This window comes from Elgaria multicarinata, chromosome 1 (genome assembly GCF_023053635.1).
Source record: "Elgaria multicarinata webbii isolate HBS135686 ecotype San Diego chromosome 1, rElgMul1.1.pri, whole genome shotgun sequence".
NCBI classification, from domain to species: Eukaryota; Metazoa; Chordata; class Lepidosauria; order Squamata; family Anguidae; genus Elgaria; species Elgaria multicarinata.
In genome coordinates this window covers 156,965,739-156,983,940 of record NC_086171.1, presented here as the reverse complement: position 1 = coordinate 156,983,940, position 18,202 = coordinate 156,965,739, and the positions used below count along the sequence as shown (strand labels likewise).

The 18,202-nt window shown below is 45.9% G+C and overlaps 2 protein-coding genes across 3 annotated transcripts; one reads left to right on the top strand and one right to left on the bottom strand.

The window, feature by feature from the left end:
- Window positions 1-980: 980 nt before the first annotated feature.
- Window positions 981-1,663, top strand: TMEM125 (transmembrane protein 125). Its single transcript, XM_063118691.1, has one exon. It carries the CDS (start codon window positions 989-991, stop codon window positions 1,661-1,663), a length of 675 nt encoding a protein of 224 aa, XP_062974761.1. The 5' UTR covers window positions 981-988.
- A 4,687-nt stretch (window positions 1,664-6,350) lies between these two features.
- Window positions 6,351-12,253, bottom strand: LOC134408131 (E3 ubiquitin-protein ligase TRIM56-like). Of its 2 annotated transcripts, none has more exons than XM_063140245.1 (2): window positions 12,170-12,253; window positions 6,351-10,521 (listed from the first exon to the last, which is right to left on the bottom strand). In XM_063140245.1, the coding sequence occupies exons 1-2, from the start codon at window positions 12,204-12,206 to the stop codon at window positions 8,489-8,491; spliced, it is 2,070 nt and encodes a 689-aa protein (XP_062996315.1). In that variant the 5' UTR covers window positions 12,207-12,253; the 3' UTR covers window positions 6,351-8,488. The 2 variants fall into 2 exon arrangements, with proteins under 2 accessions (XP_062996315.1, XP_062996322.1); XM_063140252.1 differs by lacking the exon at window positions 12,170-12,253 and adding an exon at window positions 11,256-11,360.
- Window positions 12,254-18,202: the final 5,949 nt, after the last annotated feature.

Below are 18,202 nucleotides of genomic sequence, written 5' to 3'. Positions count from 1 at the left end.
CTGAGGTTCTCCATTCCTGCCCCCCTACTTGCCACTCCTGACTGTAAGACATGCTTGCAACATATCAGAAGAGAGGTTAATACAGAGAGCAGAATTCAAAGTCCTGGGCACATCAGCTGCCATCTTTCTTTTTTAAAAGGATTCTAAGCACAGCAAAGATAAGATTGCTCTCAAAATGTGTGGGCAATGTTTGGTAAAACTACTAAAAAGCTGCATGAGCGTGGAGGGTGGAGATATGAGCATTTCCACCATAATTTGGGGTGGGGGTGGCGGCTCTCTATGACTAGTGGAATCAGAATTGTGCAAAACTGGGAAATAGATCCAAACGTTTCATACGGTCAATTCAAGCTTTAATGACAATTTAAGTATGAAAGTAGGATCCTGCTTTTCTTGGCTCTGAAGAAATGTTTGCCACAGTACAGATTGTTGATTTATGTTTCTAAGACATGGCACAGAACAGCCCTGCCCATAAAAAGCAGGTTTTACTTGAATGGACATTAGCTGGCCCTGTTGGGAGTGATGTTTTCACTTCAAGGGACCCGTCCCCATGGCGCTCTCTTTCCTTTCACACTCAGGAGCGAAGCTTTGACGGGCAAAGAATCGCCCTCCTTTGTGAGAAGTAATCTTCATCCCATAACCTTCTGTTGACGTTTCCTTCTCAGGTCAAGGTCTGGGATCTGGTGAGCTTGGAAGCGAGTGAGCTACGAGACCCTGGAGCAAGTTCCGCCATCTTCTACCTCCAACAGACGAGTCCTAAAACTTTTCTCGGCTGTACTCTAAGTGCTTCCAAGAGAGCAGACTAAGCGATGGCTGTTCCCTTCTGACTCTGCTATTGGCCACTCTCACAGGAACCAAGTGAGACGGTTGCCAGCTCCGCCCTTGAGGGAAATGTCCCACCCACTCGGCTTGCTGTGGCCCTAACTGCCAGCCAAGGCGGCATCCGCATCTTCATTCTCCTCTTTGTGTGTGAGCTGCTGCTTTGTCCACCATGCCTGAATTGGAGCGCTTGGGTGCACCCAGGCCCCAGGCCAACCCTGGCCAGATCCAGAGGAATATCCTGGAGGAACACGTGGAGCTGTGGTGGTTCCAGGAGCCCAGAAAGTCTTTGGTTTGCTACGGGGTGGCTGTGGCCCTGATCTTGGCCTGCGGGGTGGGGGGCATTGCCATGCTCTACAGCACCAGCAGCCGCTCTGGAGAGTGGAGGCTGGCGGTGGGCACCACGCTCTGCCTGCTGGCACTCTTGGTCCTGCTGAAGCAGCTGCTGAGCTCCGCCATCCAGGACATGAACTGCATCCGCAGCCGGGAGCAGGTGGAGCTGCTGAAGAGCGGCGGCGCCTCCGACTGCGCCGTGCTGCTGGTGACGGCCCTGGTGCTGCTGGTGTGCGGCACGGTCCTCACAGCGCTTTCCTCCACCGGCGGCGGTGCCAGCAGCCCCACTCCTCCACGCCCCTTTGCCAGCATGTTCATCAGTGGCATTGTGCTCACAGCCTCTGGGGGCATCCTCCTGCTCAGCCTCCTCCTGTACTGGATGTGGACTTCCTGCTGTCCGGCTGCACCTCGGACCCAGGACGCTGGCAACCGCAGTTCCTTCTTCACCATATCGGGACGCGTGGCGGCCGACCCGTGGATCCCTGCGACCTCCAGCATGGCAAATCTTATTTAACCCTGGAGCCAGTGGGCTGGTGGTCGCATCCGTTCGCCATACAGTGGAACTCTTGACATTGAACAGGCATTTGCACTTTACTTCGCATGGACCGGCCTGACCCAGCAGCCGTGTTCCGACCAGAACTTAGCAACAGGACAGAATCTCCACGGCAGAGTTGTGGCGGTGCCACAAGAGCAGCCTGGGCTCGTTGGCCAAGGACCACAACGGCACTATTGAACGCTGGGAGAGAAAAGTGTGGATGAAGGAAAAATAGGGTCAAACAAAACTGGAGAGAATCTGCAAAATGATCCAGTGGGATAACGGGACAAAGACTCAGGAGGTTGGAAACATATATGTAGGGCGTTGGACTCGATGGCCTTATAGGCCCCTTCCAACTCTACTATTCTATGACTCTATGATCCAGTGGGATAACGGGACAAAGACTCAGGAGGTTGGAAACATATATGTAGGGCGTTGGACTCGATGGCCTTATAGGCCCCTTCCAACTCTACTATTCTATGACTCTATGATCCAGTGGGATAACGGGACAAAGACTCAGGAGGTTGGAAACATATATGTAGTTTTATTCCAAGAAGTGGCTCTAAGTGTTTCGGTCCTGAGTATGGACCTTCTTTAGAGGTTAGGGTTTTTTATATATATGTCTATCTTTTTCAGAGATCTTTGCAGGCATTTATATAAAACGAAAACCTAACCCTTGAAGGCAGCCCATACTCAGGGTCCAAATGCATAGGGCTACTTCTTGGAATAAAACCACATGCAACATTGGAAGACTTTGTCTCTTTGTTCCATTGGAGGAAAAAGTAGCCATCATTCCAAGAAATAGTTTCTGAACCCACAATATTATCATAAGGGACTGGGACAGCCTTTCTCAATCTGGTACTATCCAGATGTTTTGGATTTCAACTTCCATCAGCCTCAGCTAGCATGGCCAATGATCAGGAATTCTTTGGGCCTGTTCAGAAGACACCTTAAACACTCTACTGGTTAAGGCTTTTGATTAAGCAGCAGGGTTTAAGGTACAATGCGTTTTACTAAACCCTGCTCACTCACTAACCACAGTTGGACCGTTTGTAGTAGGGTTAGCGACTCTAACTGTGGCTTAAAGTGTGTGCAATAGCATGGCGTATGGTTAGTGCTAACCCAGAGAACCAGTTTCGCTAACTACAGAGCCTGAAGTGTCGTCTGAACAGGCCCTTTGAGTTGTACTCCAAAACATCTGGAGGGCACCAGCTTGGGGGAGGGCTGGACTAGAAGGTTTGGAATTTGGATGGGTGAGGAGTCATTCTCTCACACCAGTTTCACTGAAAATCCAGCTCGGCCTCAACTTTGGTTTCTGAGAAATCACCAAGCATTGCCCCCACTTATTAAGCTGCAATTCTCCAGAAATGAAATATGGCGCTGATTATGAATCTTTGCGGCATGATTGTCAGGATCATGGCATGCACACCATTTTGTTCTGACCAATCTATGTACATCGGTAGAAGGATAACTAAGCTATACAGAGCATCTTTCCAAAGTGTTTTATCTTCCTAGCCTGCAGGTTAAGGAGGTTGGCTAAGCAAACACTATTACTACTCGCCATTGGCACTGGATAGAGGATGGATGGGCAAGTGCAATATTTCCTGAGCTGAATGCCCCCGGCTACTTGGGATTAGAAACCAGACTACCTAACATTTATAGAAGGAGAAAAGATTGGGTGTACACATCCAGAAGCATCAATATATGTGTGACTGGCATGTATGTATGAATGACAAATGGAACTGGTATGGAGAGGAGGCTACTTCTCTGGGCAGGGGTGAATAATATCTAGTTTGCTTAACTGTGCAAATAGATCTATGCAGTGGAAATCATTAGGGCTGGTGGTATATGTAAGGGATTATCTTGCCCTGGTTCTGATGAGTGTGTGAGAACATGTGTGGTTTCCATTCAGCCTAGTGTGTTTGCCATGTCTATCCACTCCCTGCTACCCCAAAGGTGGGATCCCCAGTGTGCCACCAATGGGCTCTCAGACACCTCCCTTAGCACTCACCAGGCTCTCTGCCCCTCCTGATTTTTTAAAAAATTGTTAAAATAAACACAAGAGGCTGGCATGGTGATATTTTGTGATTCGTCATGCCCACCATGTCTGTCATTGTGTGAGAGTGTTCATGACACACTTATCAAAATTCCAAATGTGTCCACTGGACACAAAATATTGGGGGCTCCTCCTCTAGACAAAATCAATGGGTGCTGCTTGACCTATGTCAATCGGTTGCATCCAATGTTAGTCTAACTTAGGTCCCATTCATTTCAATATGTCTACTCTAAGTAGGAGTAACAAGGGATACAACTCAACCACTGCACCTACACGTAATTTGTAGTTTCCCCCTGCAACATTGTATAAGTACATGTGCTATTTAGCTTGACCTACGTAATTCGTATCTTCAGGTGGGAGTAAGCCCTGCTTCATGAAGGTGCCCAGGAATGAGCAGCTTCTGCCTTGGGTTTGATGCTACACAAGCAGTGCTTGCTATAGCTGACATGGGATAGGCTCAGTGAAAGGTTTATGGTATGAAGAGAGGCATGAAAGGGCCCTTCATGATCACATAATGGTAAGGTTGAGGCTACACCTTCACCATTTTGTCTTTCTACCAAACACAAGCCGTATATGTGCATACTGACTTTGCTGAACAGGAGATCTGAATTGTGCATTCAGATTAATTAATGTAAGTTAGACACAAATGCATACGTTTGTCTTTTCCATTACAAATGCAACATCTGTCGACTTTTTCAGCAGTGCAAGTAGGAAAATGAGGCATATATGGAACACTATGTTGGTGAACCAGGGTGGGGATTTCTTGCAGATGAAGACGTCCCAAGGACACCTCCCCACCTTTTTTTCTCAGTTGTAGTATAAAGTAGCAGGCTACATTCATCTAATTAATTAGAGACTCTGATAGCCCCCACGATGCTGGATCTAGGGAAGAGGTGGTGTTGCTTGGGTCAGCCTGTCACCCTTTCAAATCTCATTTTGATTCATCTGTGTGCACTGAAAACCAATGTGAAATAAAATACAGGAATGGTAACAGCTTGTTGCTTCACCTATTAGGAGTAAAGGCTGCAGTCACTTACTCACCAAGCTGGTTCAAGGTCCAGACCTATGAGCTTAAGTGTATCTACTCTCCAGCTACTGTCATAGCCAGGACACCTTAGTGGAGAAGTTAGCAGGTTTGCTTCTGCTCCTCCCATCCCAACTTGCCCACGTTTCCATAAACCCTTCTTTATCAGGCGCCACACAGCAAGTACCATCCAGGTTCTGCTCCCACGCCCGCAAAGAAACAATGGTGGCAGCTGTGGATGGTTAAACCTTGAGGCAAACATCTCCCTCTCTGAAAGTCTAATGCTCCAAAGTCACATTTCTGTTCTTACACCTTACAAAATCAGTGGGAAGCCAAAGTTGCAACTCTTTTTCATGCTGGAATTGCATAAGAAGATCCTCAAGAATTGCAGAGAATGCTGGCTTGCCATTCACCTCCCCTCCTTTGCCCTTGTCTCTGCTCACCACCAGAAAGTGCCCTCCAGAGCTTCTCTGAAGTGGAATGTGGCCCTCAGGCTGAAAGGGGTCCTGCACCCCCACTGTACAAGCAGAACGTTGCAGGTTGGGTTCAAGGCATCACTAGAGATCTCTGCTTGAAAACTTGGAGCACCTCTGCCAGTTGTTGTAGGCAAGCTATGGCACATAATGCAGCAACTTTTCTGAAGCTAACCTAGTCTGGGGCTGGTGATTGCCTGGATGGGACACCATGGGGGACCCTGTATACACCACTTGGTGCTCTATGAAGGAAGAAAGGCAAGATATAAATGTAATAAATCAATATGCAGGCCATGCAATTGCAATGCATATGATACAGCACTCCAAAAAGGAAACGAATGACCACATGTAGCACATCCAGTTTATAAAATGTTATAGATTTTAAAATTCTAAAATTTAAAATTTTATAACCTTTAATGTTTAAAAATGTTATATATAAACAAACAATTTTTGAGAGCCAGTGTGATGTAGTGGCTAAAGTGTTGGACTAGGAGTCAGGAGATCCGGGTTCTAGACCCAACTCAGCCATGGAAACCCACTGGGTGACTTTGGGCCAGTCACACTCTCTCAGCCCAATCCACCTCACAGGGTTGTTGTGAGGATAAAATGGAGAGTAGGAGGAGGGTTATGTATGCTGCCTTGGGTTCCTTGGAGGAAAAAAGGTGGGATATAAATGCAATAATAAAATAAATAAATTTAATCAATTTAAAAATGTGAAACGCTGAAGCTGGTGTTTTATACCAAAATATTTCACATTTTAATATATGCTATAAATTTTAAATTCTAGAATTTTAAAAGTGTTTAAATCTATAAAAATGTATAAACTGGATGCACTACTTGGGGTTGTTTGTTTAATTTTTGAAATAAATAAATATGTATACAGAGAAGGGAGATTAGCATACAAATCACTCCTTGTTTTCCAGCTTCTAGGCATGCATACCAAAAAAGGAACAACAATAGGCATTGAACACAATGTAGAGAAGTATCTTCTACTCAACTCACACTGTGAGGCTTAAATCCCTATTAATATTCACAATTCAACTGGTATCTTCAGGCATGGGCTAAAGAGGCATAAAGTTGACCTACTTCCATCAAATTCAAAATAGCTCTATGTTGAAAACAGTGCTGATAAGTCATGGTTTGTGATGAGTAGAAGAACCATAAATAGCCATTAATATCATTTTATTAATATCAAAAGCATGCACTAAAATGTGTCAACTTCTTCTTAAGAGAGAACACGAAGTGCAATAAAGCTATACAAGAGGGAGCATCCTTGTCCATGGCTACTTATGAGGCATAAAATGGCATCCGGCAAAGGGCTCCCTTTGCTCCCCTTCATTTCTGCAACAGCATGGATCAGATAAAAGGAAGGCGGGGGTGGGGTGGAGAGCACAACAGGAGAGGCAGAAAGACAAAATATAAAGTAGGCTTTCCCTAACCTGGTGCCCTCCAGATGTGTTGGATTACAACTCCCATTATTCCCAGACAGCATGGCCATTGTCTGGGAATTATGGGAGTTTTAATCTGACACATCTGGAGGGGCACCAAGTTGGAGAAAGCTGGTACAAAGGTTCCAAAATGGCTCCACTTCTTGGCCTCAGCTGCTTTGATGCATCTAGCCCACTGCTCCTTGTATATAAACAAGGCTGCCATAATATCTGGAAAGTCTGACACATTCCTACCCTAAGGAAGCTCAGTGTCCCAGCTTAGCTGCAGGATTAGTGAAGGGTGAAAAAAAAAGGCTCACTGTGGAACTGGGGTCTAACTGGTGAAGCAGAACCGGACTTACAGAAAACATTGGATCAGGTTTGTGTCCTCTTTCCCCAGAAAATGCAAAGACAGTCAGCATTGCCAGGCACAGAAGCCCCAGGGAAATGTGCACCTTAGGCCTTGGTCAAATGCTCAGAGAGCAACCTGTAGGCACCATCCTGGCCTTGCGTGAAGAGAACAGCAGTAAGGGGCCCTTCCAATATGAGTAACTCCAGAAAGTAATCTTGAGAATTCAAGTGTGTGTCCTTAAAAACAGTTATAAATGCAGCCTTGGTATGCAAGTAGGAAGTGGGGTATATAGAATTTTCAATGTACTGCAGAAAGACTAGACAGTACCAACTCTGACTACTGATCATCCAAGTTTCTCTGTAGTGACTAGATTTGGGTAAAGCCATTCTTAAGTGGCTTGTGCATGCATCTTGAGTTGTGCGCCTCAAAAAAGGAGTTACAGAGGAGACATCCTAGAGAGGAGACACCCTAGAGCTGGTCCTTTATATCTCTTACTTCCAATCCTAGAATGCATTGTGCCTGGTCTGAGCATCTCAACAAGTTCCCAAATGGAGTCAACTACAAAGATGGCATAGTTGCTAGGCAGAGAGTGAATATGCAACGTAAGTGAAAAAAATATATAGAAAAGGTACAACTGTATGGATACGCGGGAGCTATGCAAAAGCATCCACACTTGTGGTGAGAGGTATGCATGTGAAAATGCACATCCTCATTTCCAAAAACAAAAGACACAAGGAATCTATGTTGGTGTTCAAGGAAAATTAACATCTGCAGACATCACCATCAGGCCCAGTTCAAATTAGTCAGGATGCTCCATCGCATCCCCAAACAAATCCAACCAACAGCAACACACAATTCTTCCTGCCCCATAGCAGCAGCAGGTGGAGGAAATGGAATGTAATAAGCCTACATAGTCTCTACAAATCTATAAATCCTCTGCACCAACCCTGACGCCTGGAATCTACACATTCAGCTGGAAAAGGAATGTCGTCTATTGCTCAACGAACAAAGGCCAAACTTGCTTGTGTTCCCACAATATTTGGCGCCACCAGCACCCAATGTCAGAGAAGATAGGAATGTTGGTTCCAAAAAAGAAGCAGGACTGTAGTCTGAAGTACAGATCGGAGCAGCAGACACTAGAGGTCCGGGCAAAGTCAAGATCAGAGCTCTTGTGCGAATGCAAAGCATAGCTTAAAGGCCAATGAAGGTCTTGCTCTACTGCTGTTATTCCCAGGTCAGGCACTAACATCATTAGGCACAGCAGGAAGCCTTCAGCAATGCACATTTCCTTTGACTGCAGCAGCACTTCTGACCTAGAGTCTGATCCTGGCCAGCAGTCTTGGCTCTAGTAAAGTCCATCCTAATATCTAGTGGACACAACAGTGTGGGACTACTCTGGCGTCTTGCCAGCAAGGGGGCTCAGCACCCGCACAATTAGGCACTTGGTTCATACTCTGACAAGCAATAGCAAACTATAGGTAATAGACATCAGTGCTTCCATCTTCTCTCACTAAAATGAGGTTCTCATTATCAATGGCCAAGACTCTAGGTCTTCTCGGCTGACCCTGGCCACTCAGCACCACCTTCCCAGTCCCACCATCCGAGGAGAACCGGATCACTTTGAACTGATCGACCACAAAAATGTTCCTGTCTTCGTCGACACATACACTGAATGGCTTTATCAGCAGTGAAGTTGAAGGTTTCAGCACATTCAGAACCAGCCCAGACTTCTCCATGATCACAATCTGTTTTTTGATGAAGTCTGAAACAACAAACTCCTCCCAGCTATTCACCGCAATGAACAGGAACTTCCCCCCATGATAGCTCTCTGGCTGGACTCTGCCAACGCACAGCCCAGATGGGTTGTACAAAGAGATGGAACAGAGAGTTCCCTCGCTCACAGCCACATAGAAGTCCCGATACGAGGTGAGGGCATAGGAGGTCTCGGAGCCTCTCATCTGCAATTTACGCAGGAACAGGCCATCAAGGGTCAGGAAAAAAAGGTGAGTCTCTGAAGAACAGGCCAGGACCTCTCCACAGACGCAGATGCCACAGAAGACAGAGTCAGCATCAGGAATGGGCAGAGGAATCACTCCCTGGAACTGACCACCGGGGCTATACTGCTTGATCTCATCGTTGGCCTGATCCAAAAGGAGAACAAGGCCGGTGTGAGGCACAACAGCAACCCCAGTGATATTGGGTTCTTTCCTGAAGCAGGATGGATCCAAATCAAAGCTATAACCATACTCAGCTTTTATCCAGTAGCCAGTGGAGGAGCCCGATCTGCTCACACAGGAGTCTGCATCAGAAAGAGCATCAGTAACCTCCCCGCTCTCCTCACCAAGAGATGTGAGTGACTGGCTGCCTAGTTCCAAATGTTGCTCATCTCCTCCTGGTGGATCCCCAGGAAACACGAAACTGAAAAGAGGAGCTTCCGAGAGTTGCTGGGGCTCATCCCAGGCAATGGCCAGCTCCGGGATCTGGCTTGAGAATTGCTGCAGCTGGTGTGCCTGAAGCTCCTCCACCCTATTCCTGATCATCCCTTCCAAATAGAGGATCTCATAGTCCTTCCCTACACAGAGGACATGCTGAGAAAACACCTGAGTGCTCACGGCTTTGTCCTTCTGAATCTGCAGCTCTTTTCGCGCCAGGCAAAACCCTTCCAACTGCTCAGTTACGAAGACATTCAGTTTGGCCAAAGCAGATTCCTTCTGAGCAAAGATGTAAGTAATGATGTCTTCTACATAATTGCAGATTCTCTCCTTGACCCACTCTCCTTCCGCTTTCAATTTGTCCATCCCTTCTTCCACAGCTTTCTCTTGTTCAGAGATGCCAGTAATTGTTCTCTGCAGGCTCTTGATCAGCTCCTCTACGGAGGGCCGTTCCCGCTGCACCGCACTGGTCATGGAGACCACTTTGTGCTGGAAATGGTCCAACATGCGGCAATCCCTACAGATGGGCACGCTGCAGGTATCGCAGAAGAAACGGAGCGCCTCCTGCGGGTGACCCTGGCAGCACAATTCTTGCATGAATCTCACCTCAGTGTCGTAGTGCCCAGCCAGGAACTCTTCCAGGTTCACCACTTTATGGTGCAGAGTGAGGCGGGAGCAGCAATGGCCCTGGGAACACATCTGGCACAAGAAATCCTTGCAATCCAAGCAACGAGAGGTGGCAGCCACAACTTTCTGAGTAGTAGAGCAGATTGTACACTCAAGGTCCTTGTTGTGCTTCATCTGGAACAGCTCCAAGAGACCATTAATGAAGAAGTTGGTCTTCAGGCCAGCAGCACCTTCCGGGACCCCCGTCTGCAGACGGCACTCAGGACACTGCAAGGTCCCATTCTCCACCAGGGGCTCCAGGCACCCATGGCAGTAGCTATGCAGGCACGGCAAGATTTTGGGCACCACATACAGGTCGTAGCAGATTTTGCAGGTCAAAAAATCTTCCCGGATCAAATCTTGCAGGGATGTGGAGCTTTGGGTTGCCATGTTCCTACGTGGCCAGGCTACAAACAGAGCAAAAGAGAGTCAACTAGGTCCCACACCAAGTAATCTACCATGAGAAGAGAGGCAAGAAGTTGTGTCCTTGAACTTCACTAGCTCTGAACCTATTAGTTCGCAGACCCATTGGAAGGGAGGTAAAGCTCTGATTCACACAGATATAACTCAGTAATGTAAATACGGAAATGTGCAGCTACCCACAAAGGAGCTGGAAATAAATTACCAATGTCAGTATTGTGGCACATGGGAATTGAGGAAGAGATGGGAGGGTCATACACTTTGCCAAACTGAGGCAAGCAAAGATGGGCTTCTCATATATTACACACTGCCTACACCACTGAAGCACTGTAGTGTAAGAAAAACCATGAAAACCATGCATAGATTACAATGCTGGCAACAGGGAGGGAAATATGGTGGGGGGGGGAGCAAAAGGGGAAAGTGCCTTGCAGGAAAGTCTTGCCACACATTAGGTTTTTGGAAGAGAAATAGCAGTATATTTCAGATTAATACTCCCAAACCTAAGAACATTTTCTCTGAAGTACATCCTATTGATTTTTATGGAATTACTTTTCAAGTAAACATGGTTAGGATTACAGCCTTATTTTAATTTCCAGTTCATGATTCAGTTATAATTTCCAGGTGCTAGCCGACTTGTGTTTACTGAGCAGTGGATAATAATGGGAAACCGGTCTCACGTGCCCTGAAGTGTGCAGGCTTGTCACCTCTTTTCCCCTATTACCTTTAAGTCTGGAATGACAGGCCTAATTGCTTTTAGGAGCCATATGACTGCCAAATATGCAACTGGTGCAGCTTTGGCTGGCATGGAGATGAAACAATGGGAAAATTTAACATGCTGAACTTCTTCCTACCAGATAGCTGCCAAAAGCACAAGGCCTCTATGACTGAAAAATGGCTCCCTTCCATGTTGCAGATCTGCTTGTCCAACTAATCAGAGAGAGGCATGTCAATGGCTTGGAAGAATCTATCAGCAATTTTCCAGCTGCAAAGTTCTCTTCCTCACCTCTATTCTGTCCCCAATAGACAGAAGTGAGGCCCATGAAGCAGTGTTCTTTGCATACATTGATTTATGAGGATAAGCACTCAAAATACATGAAAAGTGGCTTTCCTTCAAGTAATCACAGGAGTGGAGCATATGAGGAAGGGGGCAACCTACTTGCCTGATGGTCACTCCTACTCTGGCACTGCAGTGTTTCAATCCGAGATACTTATAATATGCTGCATACACGAATTCCCATGAGCGTGATGATCACACATAGTGATTTATATACAGGCTTCTTCCCAATAATAACTTTCCTCCCATTGTGAAGAGCAAGCGTGGGTGTGTGGGTGTGTGACTCGGATTGAGACTGAGGTGGGGGCAATGGTTTAAAGCCCCCACCACAACCACAGTACTGATCCAACTCAGTCTCCTTTCCTACACCAGACTTTAATTAAAAACAACAACAAACTGCATGACTTCTAGCCTGCCCCCCCCTTCTTGGTTCAGGAAATGCAAAAATCTTCAGCTACGCAAAGGAAGACGGAAAAGCTGCAACACACCAGTGCAAGGGGAAGACAGCTGGGCAAAATCTGCTTAGGCCCCACTCCTCCTCCCTCTATTATATTATTATTATTACTATATTTATATCCCACCTTTTTTCCTCCTTAAGGAGCCCAAGGCGGCATACATAATCCTCCTCCTCTCTATGTTATCCTCACAACAACAACCCTGTGAGGGTTGGGCTGAGAGTCTGTGACAGGCACAAAGTCACCCAGCGGGTTTCCATGGCCGAGTGGGGACTAGTACCCGGATCTCCTGACTCCCAGTCCAACACTTTAGCCACTACGCCACACTGGCTATTCCAGCCATCATCTAACTGTAGTCCAAGTGTGGGACTACAACTCCCATCAGCCTTAGCCAGCATGGACAGACAGACAAGGAACAAGATAGAGCAGTCTTCCCCAACCTGTCGATTTCCAGATGTATTGGACTGCAACTCCATAGGTCATCCTGGCTGGGGTTGATGGGAGTTGCAATCCAGCACATCTTTTATCCCTAGTCAGGGCCCTTTGCCGGCCACCCATTCCCGCTACTCGGCCACAAGGTCTCTCCACACCCAGCCGTTCACATACTTGCGGAAACCTTCTTCAAGCACCCCCGCCCCCTCAACAACACCGCTATCCTGCTACGCAACTTCCGCCTCACAACGTCATTTCCAGAAGCCACTCTACCTTACTTGTTGGTGACCATAGAGCGAGGAAAGTGAAAGTCATTCACGTCACCGGGGTGGTTTGGAGTCCCCGTTTACCCTCCGTGGGTGGTGTCGAAAGGAACCCGGAAGTCATATCTGCAGACAAAGGAAGCGTCAGTCTAAGGCATCTTTAAAGGTCTAAGGACCTTTAGTTGAAAGAAGCGACGAGATAAATAACGAAAAAAGAGTTCAACACAGCCTTCACTTCCGGTTCTGAGTAGACTCCTCCATATGCGGGGCAGCATGGGGGGAGTGCATAGGAATCAATGTAAATGCAACGGGCAAGGTTAGGGATATGTTAGTGAGTGGGGGGCAAAAGATGACAAAACGAGAAGAAGTTAAACGTGGGTACTCAGTGTACGAGTTTAATTTTTGTTTGTTTATAAAGATAAAAGGCACTAAGGAGGTGTATTTTGGAAGTTCCCAGATTCATCCCAGGGTGGGCTGAGAAAGTCCTGGAAAATTGCTGTACTGTAAAGTGTACAATCAAACCAGTCCATACTCCAGGAAATAAAGCCAGACTGCTCACTTGAGGGAATGGTATTAAAGGCAAAACTGAAGTACTTTGGCCACATAATGAGAAGACAGGATACCCTGGAGAAGAGGCTGATGCTAGGGAAAGTGGAAGGCAAAAGGAAGACGGGCCGACCAAGGGCAAGATGGATGGATGATATTCTGGAGGTGACAGACTTGACCTTGGGGGAGCTAGGGGTGGCAATGGCCGACAGAAAGCTCTGGTGTGGGCTGGTCCATGAAGTCACGAAGAGTTGGAAGCGACTGAACGAATAAACAACAACAAAGTGTACAATGCAAACAATACTGAGCTAGATAGAAGGACCAATGGATAAGGCATCTGCCTATATCCAATTCCCTTCTCAGTCTTAACCTGAGTAATGCTATCCAATGATTAGAATTTAGGCCAACGTGTCACTCCTTATTCTGAGAACTCCTCAATATATGAAAACAAGGAGCATAGTTGGGCAGTTAGAAGGGCCAGAAAATGAAATGGAGACTTTCAAAAAAGTCCTTAAGGGAGTGGATGTTTTTTATCTGTAACCTGCCAGACTTGAAGCAGTGGTTTCATATGAAGGATGCAAAGGCCCACCAAGAATTTATTTGAATATAAGTATTTTGGGAGGCTTCCTGTGTCATATATCTGGTAGAAATTCAACAAGTGCAACCCTTTCCCACTGCTGTATCCACTGGCCTGTTGAATTTCTGCTTGTCTAATAGCTTTTAAAAGCAAAAAAAAAAAAAAAAAGGGGGGGGAGCCCTGCACATGTGTGTAACTTGTTTTCTACTATTTGTCACAAAGGATAAAATGCTTTCAAGACACTTGCAACAAAGGAAAGCCTTTAATTTTTAAAATATAATTTATATACAATATTTCTAAATATATTACACTGTATATAAAGCAACTGAAAAGACTACAGCAAACAGGTTCCCAGCAGTTTATGTAGATGTTCAATAGGAAGGACAGTAACACCTGGCCTTCTAGTACTCAACAATTCAATCCCAGTGAAGCTGAGGTAGCATTCCCAGTGACACCCTCTGTGTATTTGGTAAGGCCAGAAGGAGTGCAATCAATGAAAAATAAATCCAGAACCAAGGACAGCATTTTTTGTGCCTTCGAACATAAATGATAGGTATGAACATAGGAAACAGCCTTAGACCAAATCAGAATATTGGGTTATCTAGGTCAGTCAGCCTTCTTCAACCTGGTGCCCTCCAAAACTGTTGAACTAGATCCATCACTGTTGCTGGAGGCCCAAGTGGCCATGGCAGCTCAGAGTGCCTTTTACCAGCTATGGCTGGTTCGCCAAGTATGGCCTCTCCTGGAGAGCGATAGCCTGGCCACAGTGGTACAGGTGCTAGTAACCTCAAGACTAGATTACTGCAATTCACTCTATGTGGGGCTGCCCTTAAGGCTGCTTCAGAAGCTGGAGCTAGTGCAAAATGCGGCATCTCAGCTGTTGTTCGGAGCTGCTCCTTTTCAGCCTGCAACTCCTTTGCTGAGGGAATCCCCCAGCCATCACTGCAACAGGGGTAGCAAGCTGTGGCCTCCACTTGTTGCTCAATTACAATCCAAAGCATCCCTCACAACTGGTTAGGGGGCTGGCTAGGGGGTTGATAGGACTTACAGACCAACAACATCTGTACGGCCACAAGTTGCTCACGCCTGGCCTTCAATGACTCTTCAGTTTTCTAGATGGGATTTCTCCCCCCTCCCACCCCACCTGCCCACTTGGAGATTCCTGGGATTGAAGCTGTGATCTTTTCCATGGAAAGTATGTGCCCATGGAAAGCACTGAGGGGGTGTTTCCAGACACGGGCTCCTAGCACTGATAACAATTAGAAGGCATTGTGCAGCAATTATTCCATTTTTATATAATGCAGTAAAAAGAAGCCTCTAGCCCTGTTTGCTTTATTTGCATTTTAAAATTATTTTCAGTGTATTTCCATTGCTCTTACCTTGCATGTGGAGGATTGTACCAACTGTAATCAGGAACTGGAAGTCTCACAGGAAAACCACCAATACAGTCATTTCTAATTTCCTCCTCCATACATTTACAGGGAACGGAAATGGCTGCAGTGCATAGCTCCTTTGGGTGAAGCTTGTATGTTTTACTATAAATGTCCTCCGTGGGGCTAGGTTTCTTTTTCCAGCTTTTGTGTTACAGACAAGCTCATCTGTCTCCTCCCTTTCCCCCCTCCTCTGCTGTGTAGCTCTAAAATGAAGGACGGAGGTCCAGACAAACAGGGAGAAAACAGCTTGAAATGAGGGATGTTCGAACATTTACGAGTTGATCTACCAATATTACATGAAAACTGAAACCTCCGAATGAGAAGCAGGATAGAGGTGGGCAGGGATCTTTGGAAGAAGTAAACATTCGTAGGATTTATATGGGAAATATTCTCCACTTGGGTCTGTTTTCTCCTGTGATGTATATTGAATTTGGACTTGTTGCTGGGCTGTATCTTTCAGGTGCACCTAATTGTGCTCATACCGTACTTGACTTTTTGCTTTCACACCACTGTAAAGGAAGCACGCACCAGCAAAAGCCGGCCCTTGGACTGGATTTAGCACAGATCCCCAGAACAAACGCTCACAGCTCACAATTTGGAGGTTTAAGACTATTTATTTGGAAACGGGTAGGTTACATGGGATTAGCATACTAAAACTATTAGAACCCAGAAAAAGCAAGCCAGAAAACTAAAAACTACAGTTCATACATCACCCAGCCTTGGAGTCAGCCAGCCGCGCTGAACTCCCCCCACAAAGTATATTTTATAGTTTCTTTTCTCCAACTCCTTCCCCCCTCCCCTTGGCTTTTCATATGTAGATCTTTCACACCTCCGCCTGAGATGTTAATGTCTCTCAAGGCCGGACGGACATGCCTCAAGCGGTTCCTGGCTTCACCAGTCTCCCCCATGCAGCTGGGCCGCTTATCTCCCTTTTCCTATGAACCATAACAATAAAATTAACACGTTAAAAGACAGGCCAGTCCCAGTTCCATTCACCCATCCCTTACAACCACAATAACTAGTTTTGCTAGGTTATACTTCTGAAATTTGATTACATAATTTTGTAGTTACTTATATACACCACACTGAAAACTATCCAGGTGTTTAATATCTAACTGTAAACATATGTTCTCTGCTAGATGGAATGGCAAGCAAATCCACATGCTTCAACTCGGATCTGTTCTAATAGAAATGGGGTGGGGGTGGGGCTTTTTACCAGCAAATGGGTAAAAAGGGACCCAACTGGATATGGGTGGACAGCACAAAACCTTGTCATAGGTTTTGAGAGGACACCACGTTTTGTGGTTCATACTTAACAGTACTGGGAAATACTCACTTCGACATTTAGTTCTAGATTGCATTCACATTCCCACAAACACTGATGACTCAGAAGTAAGTTTCATTTCAGTGGATTTATTTCCAAATAGGTATTCTTAGGATTGTGAGACCCAGTGACTTCTGTGCTCTGTGCTTCTGAGTAAACCTAGTTAGGCTTGAGCAGTTGGGGAATTTCTACATGTGGCTTTTATCCCACACTGGGATTTCTGCTTCCAGATTCAATGAGAGATTAAGATTAGCTCCTTTACCTATGCTTTTTTCCAGGGGTTTTCTTTCTCTGTCATTCAATATGTTTTATTGTACAGCCATAAGATGGTGCTGTAGTATAGCAGAATTGTGCAAATACACAAAGCGTTTCATAGTGCCATTCAGGATATACCAGACTTTCCTCCCTCTACCAGCCTTCCTCAACCTGGGGCGCTCCAGATGTGTTGGACTGCATCTCCCTGGCTGGGGCATTCTGGGAGATGCAGTCCAACACATCTGGAGCACCCCAGGTTGAGGAAGGCTGCGTCTAAACAAAACCCACAATAATGGGTTTTGCAAAGCATGGGAGAGGCCCTGGAAGATGACAATGTTGTGTGAAGGACTTGCATAGTACCATGAGTGAGTAATCATGAGTGCACAATAAAAACATCATGTAGAAAGGCTCTATGTGCTTTGCATGAGAATATACCTAAAGCCTAATCTTCTACATACATACTTAAATGCTGCTGAGACCATTGGAAGTTATTTCCCAGTACATAGGTTTGGAATTACTGCCTCACACACCATGTTTCTAGGATAAGATTTTATGAATGGTGGCATAGTAATGGAAAAATAAGGCTTGAAACGTGAAAAAATGAGGTTCTAGGTCTATAGCAGGGGTCTCCGTCCACTGATCATCCTCCCAGACTCTCCCTCCCCCCTGTTGTTTGCATGGAATACCTGTGTTGTAGTTAAGGGGTAATGAAAAAGGGTTATTCTGATGTCATCTTTGGACACAGAGCCCAGTTTTACAACCCCAGGAAACAAACATGAAAACTCTGATTTTCAGTGTTAAATAGAAGGGATAGTTCCCACCACCACCACCACAACATCAACATCCATTCAAAAACATGGGAGTGTATTTATTTACGGAACAGCCACAGGTCTGTGGAAAAGCCACATCTCTACACAGATTCGGATGGAGATTGTCTCCATGTCTCCTGTATCTCAGCCTAGAGGTAGGTTCATACCACTTAATCGAGAGATTCCCTTTTGCTGCAGTTTAGCAATGCTAATTTGTGCATCCTAGGAAATGTGTATTGCCTCCTCTGATCCCAAATTCCCATCCAGTTCACACAGAAAACACTGGCTGTAATTGCCACACCAGGAAGCCAAGCAGCAAATGAGACAGCACTGTTTGTTTTGCACTTAGGTAGGATTTGGATTCTGTGCTATTATTTCTTTTGCATGATCCTCCTGCAAATCCCTCTCTTTCATAGTAGGGAGGGGAAATGTCTTGCTGCAGAAGAGGCAACTTTGCATTCTAGCATAGGGCAAGTAGAGCACACGTTCCATTTCCTGTCCTAGAGAGAGCCTTGTCATT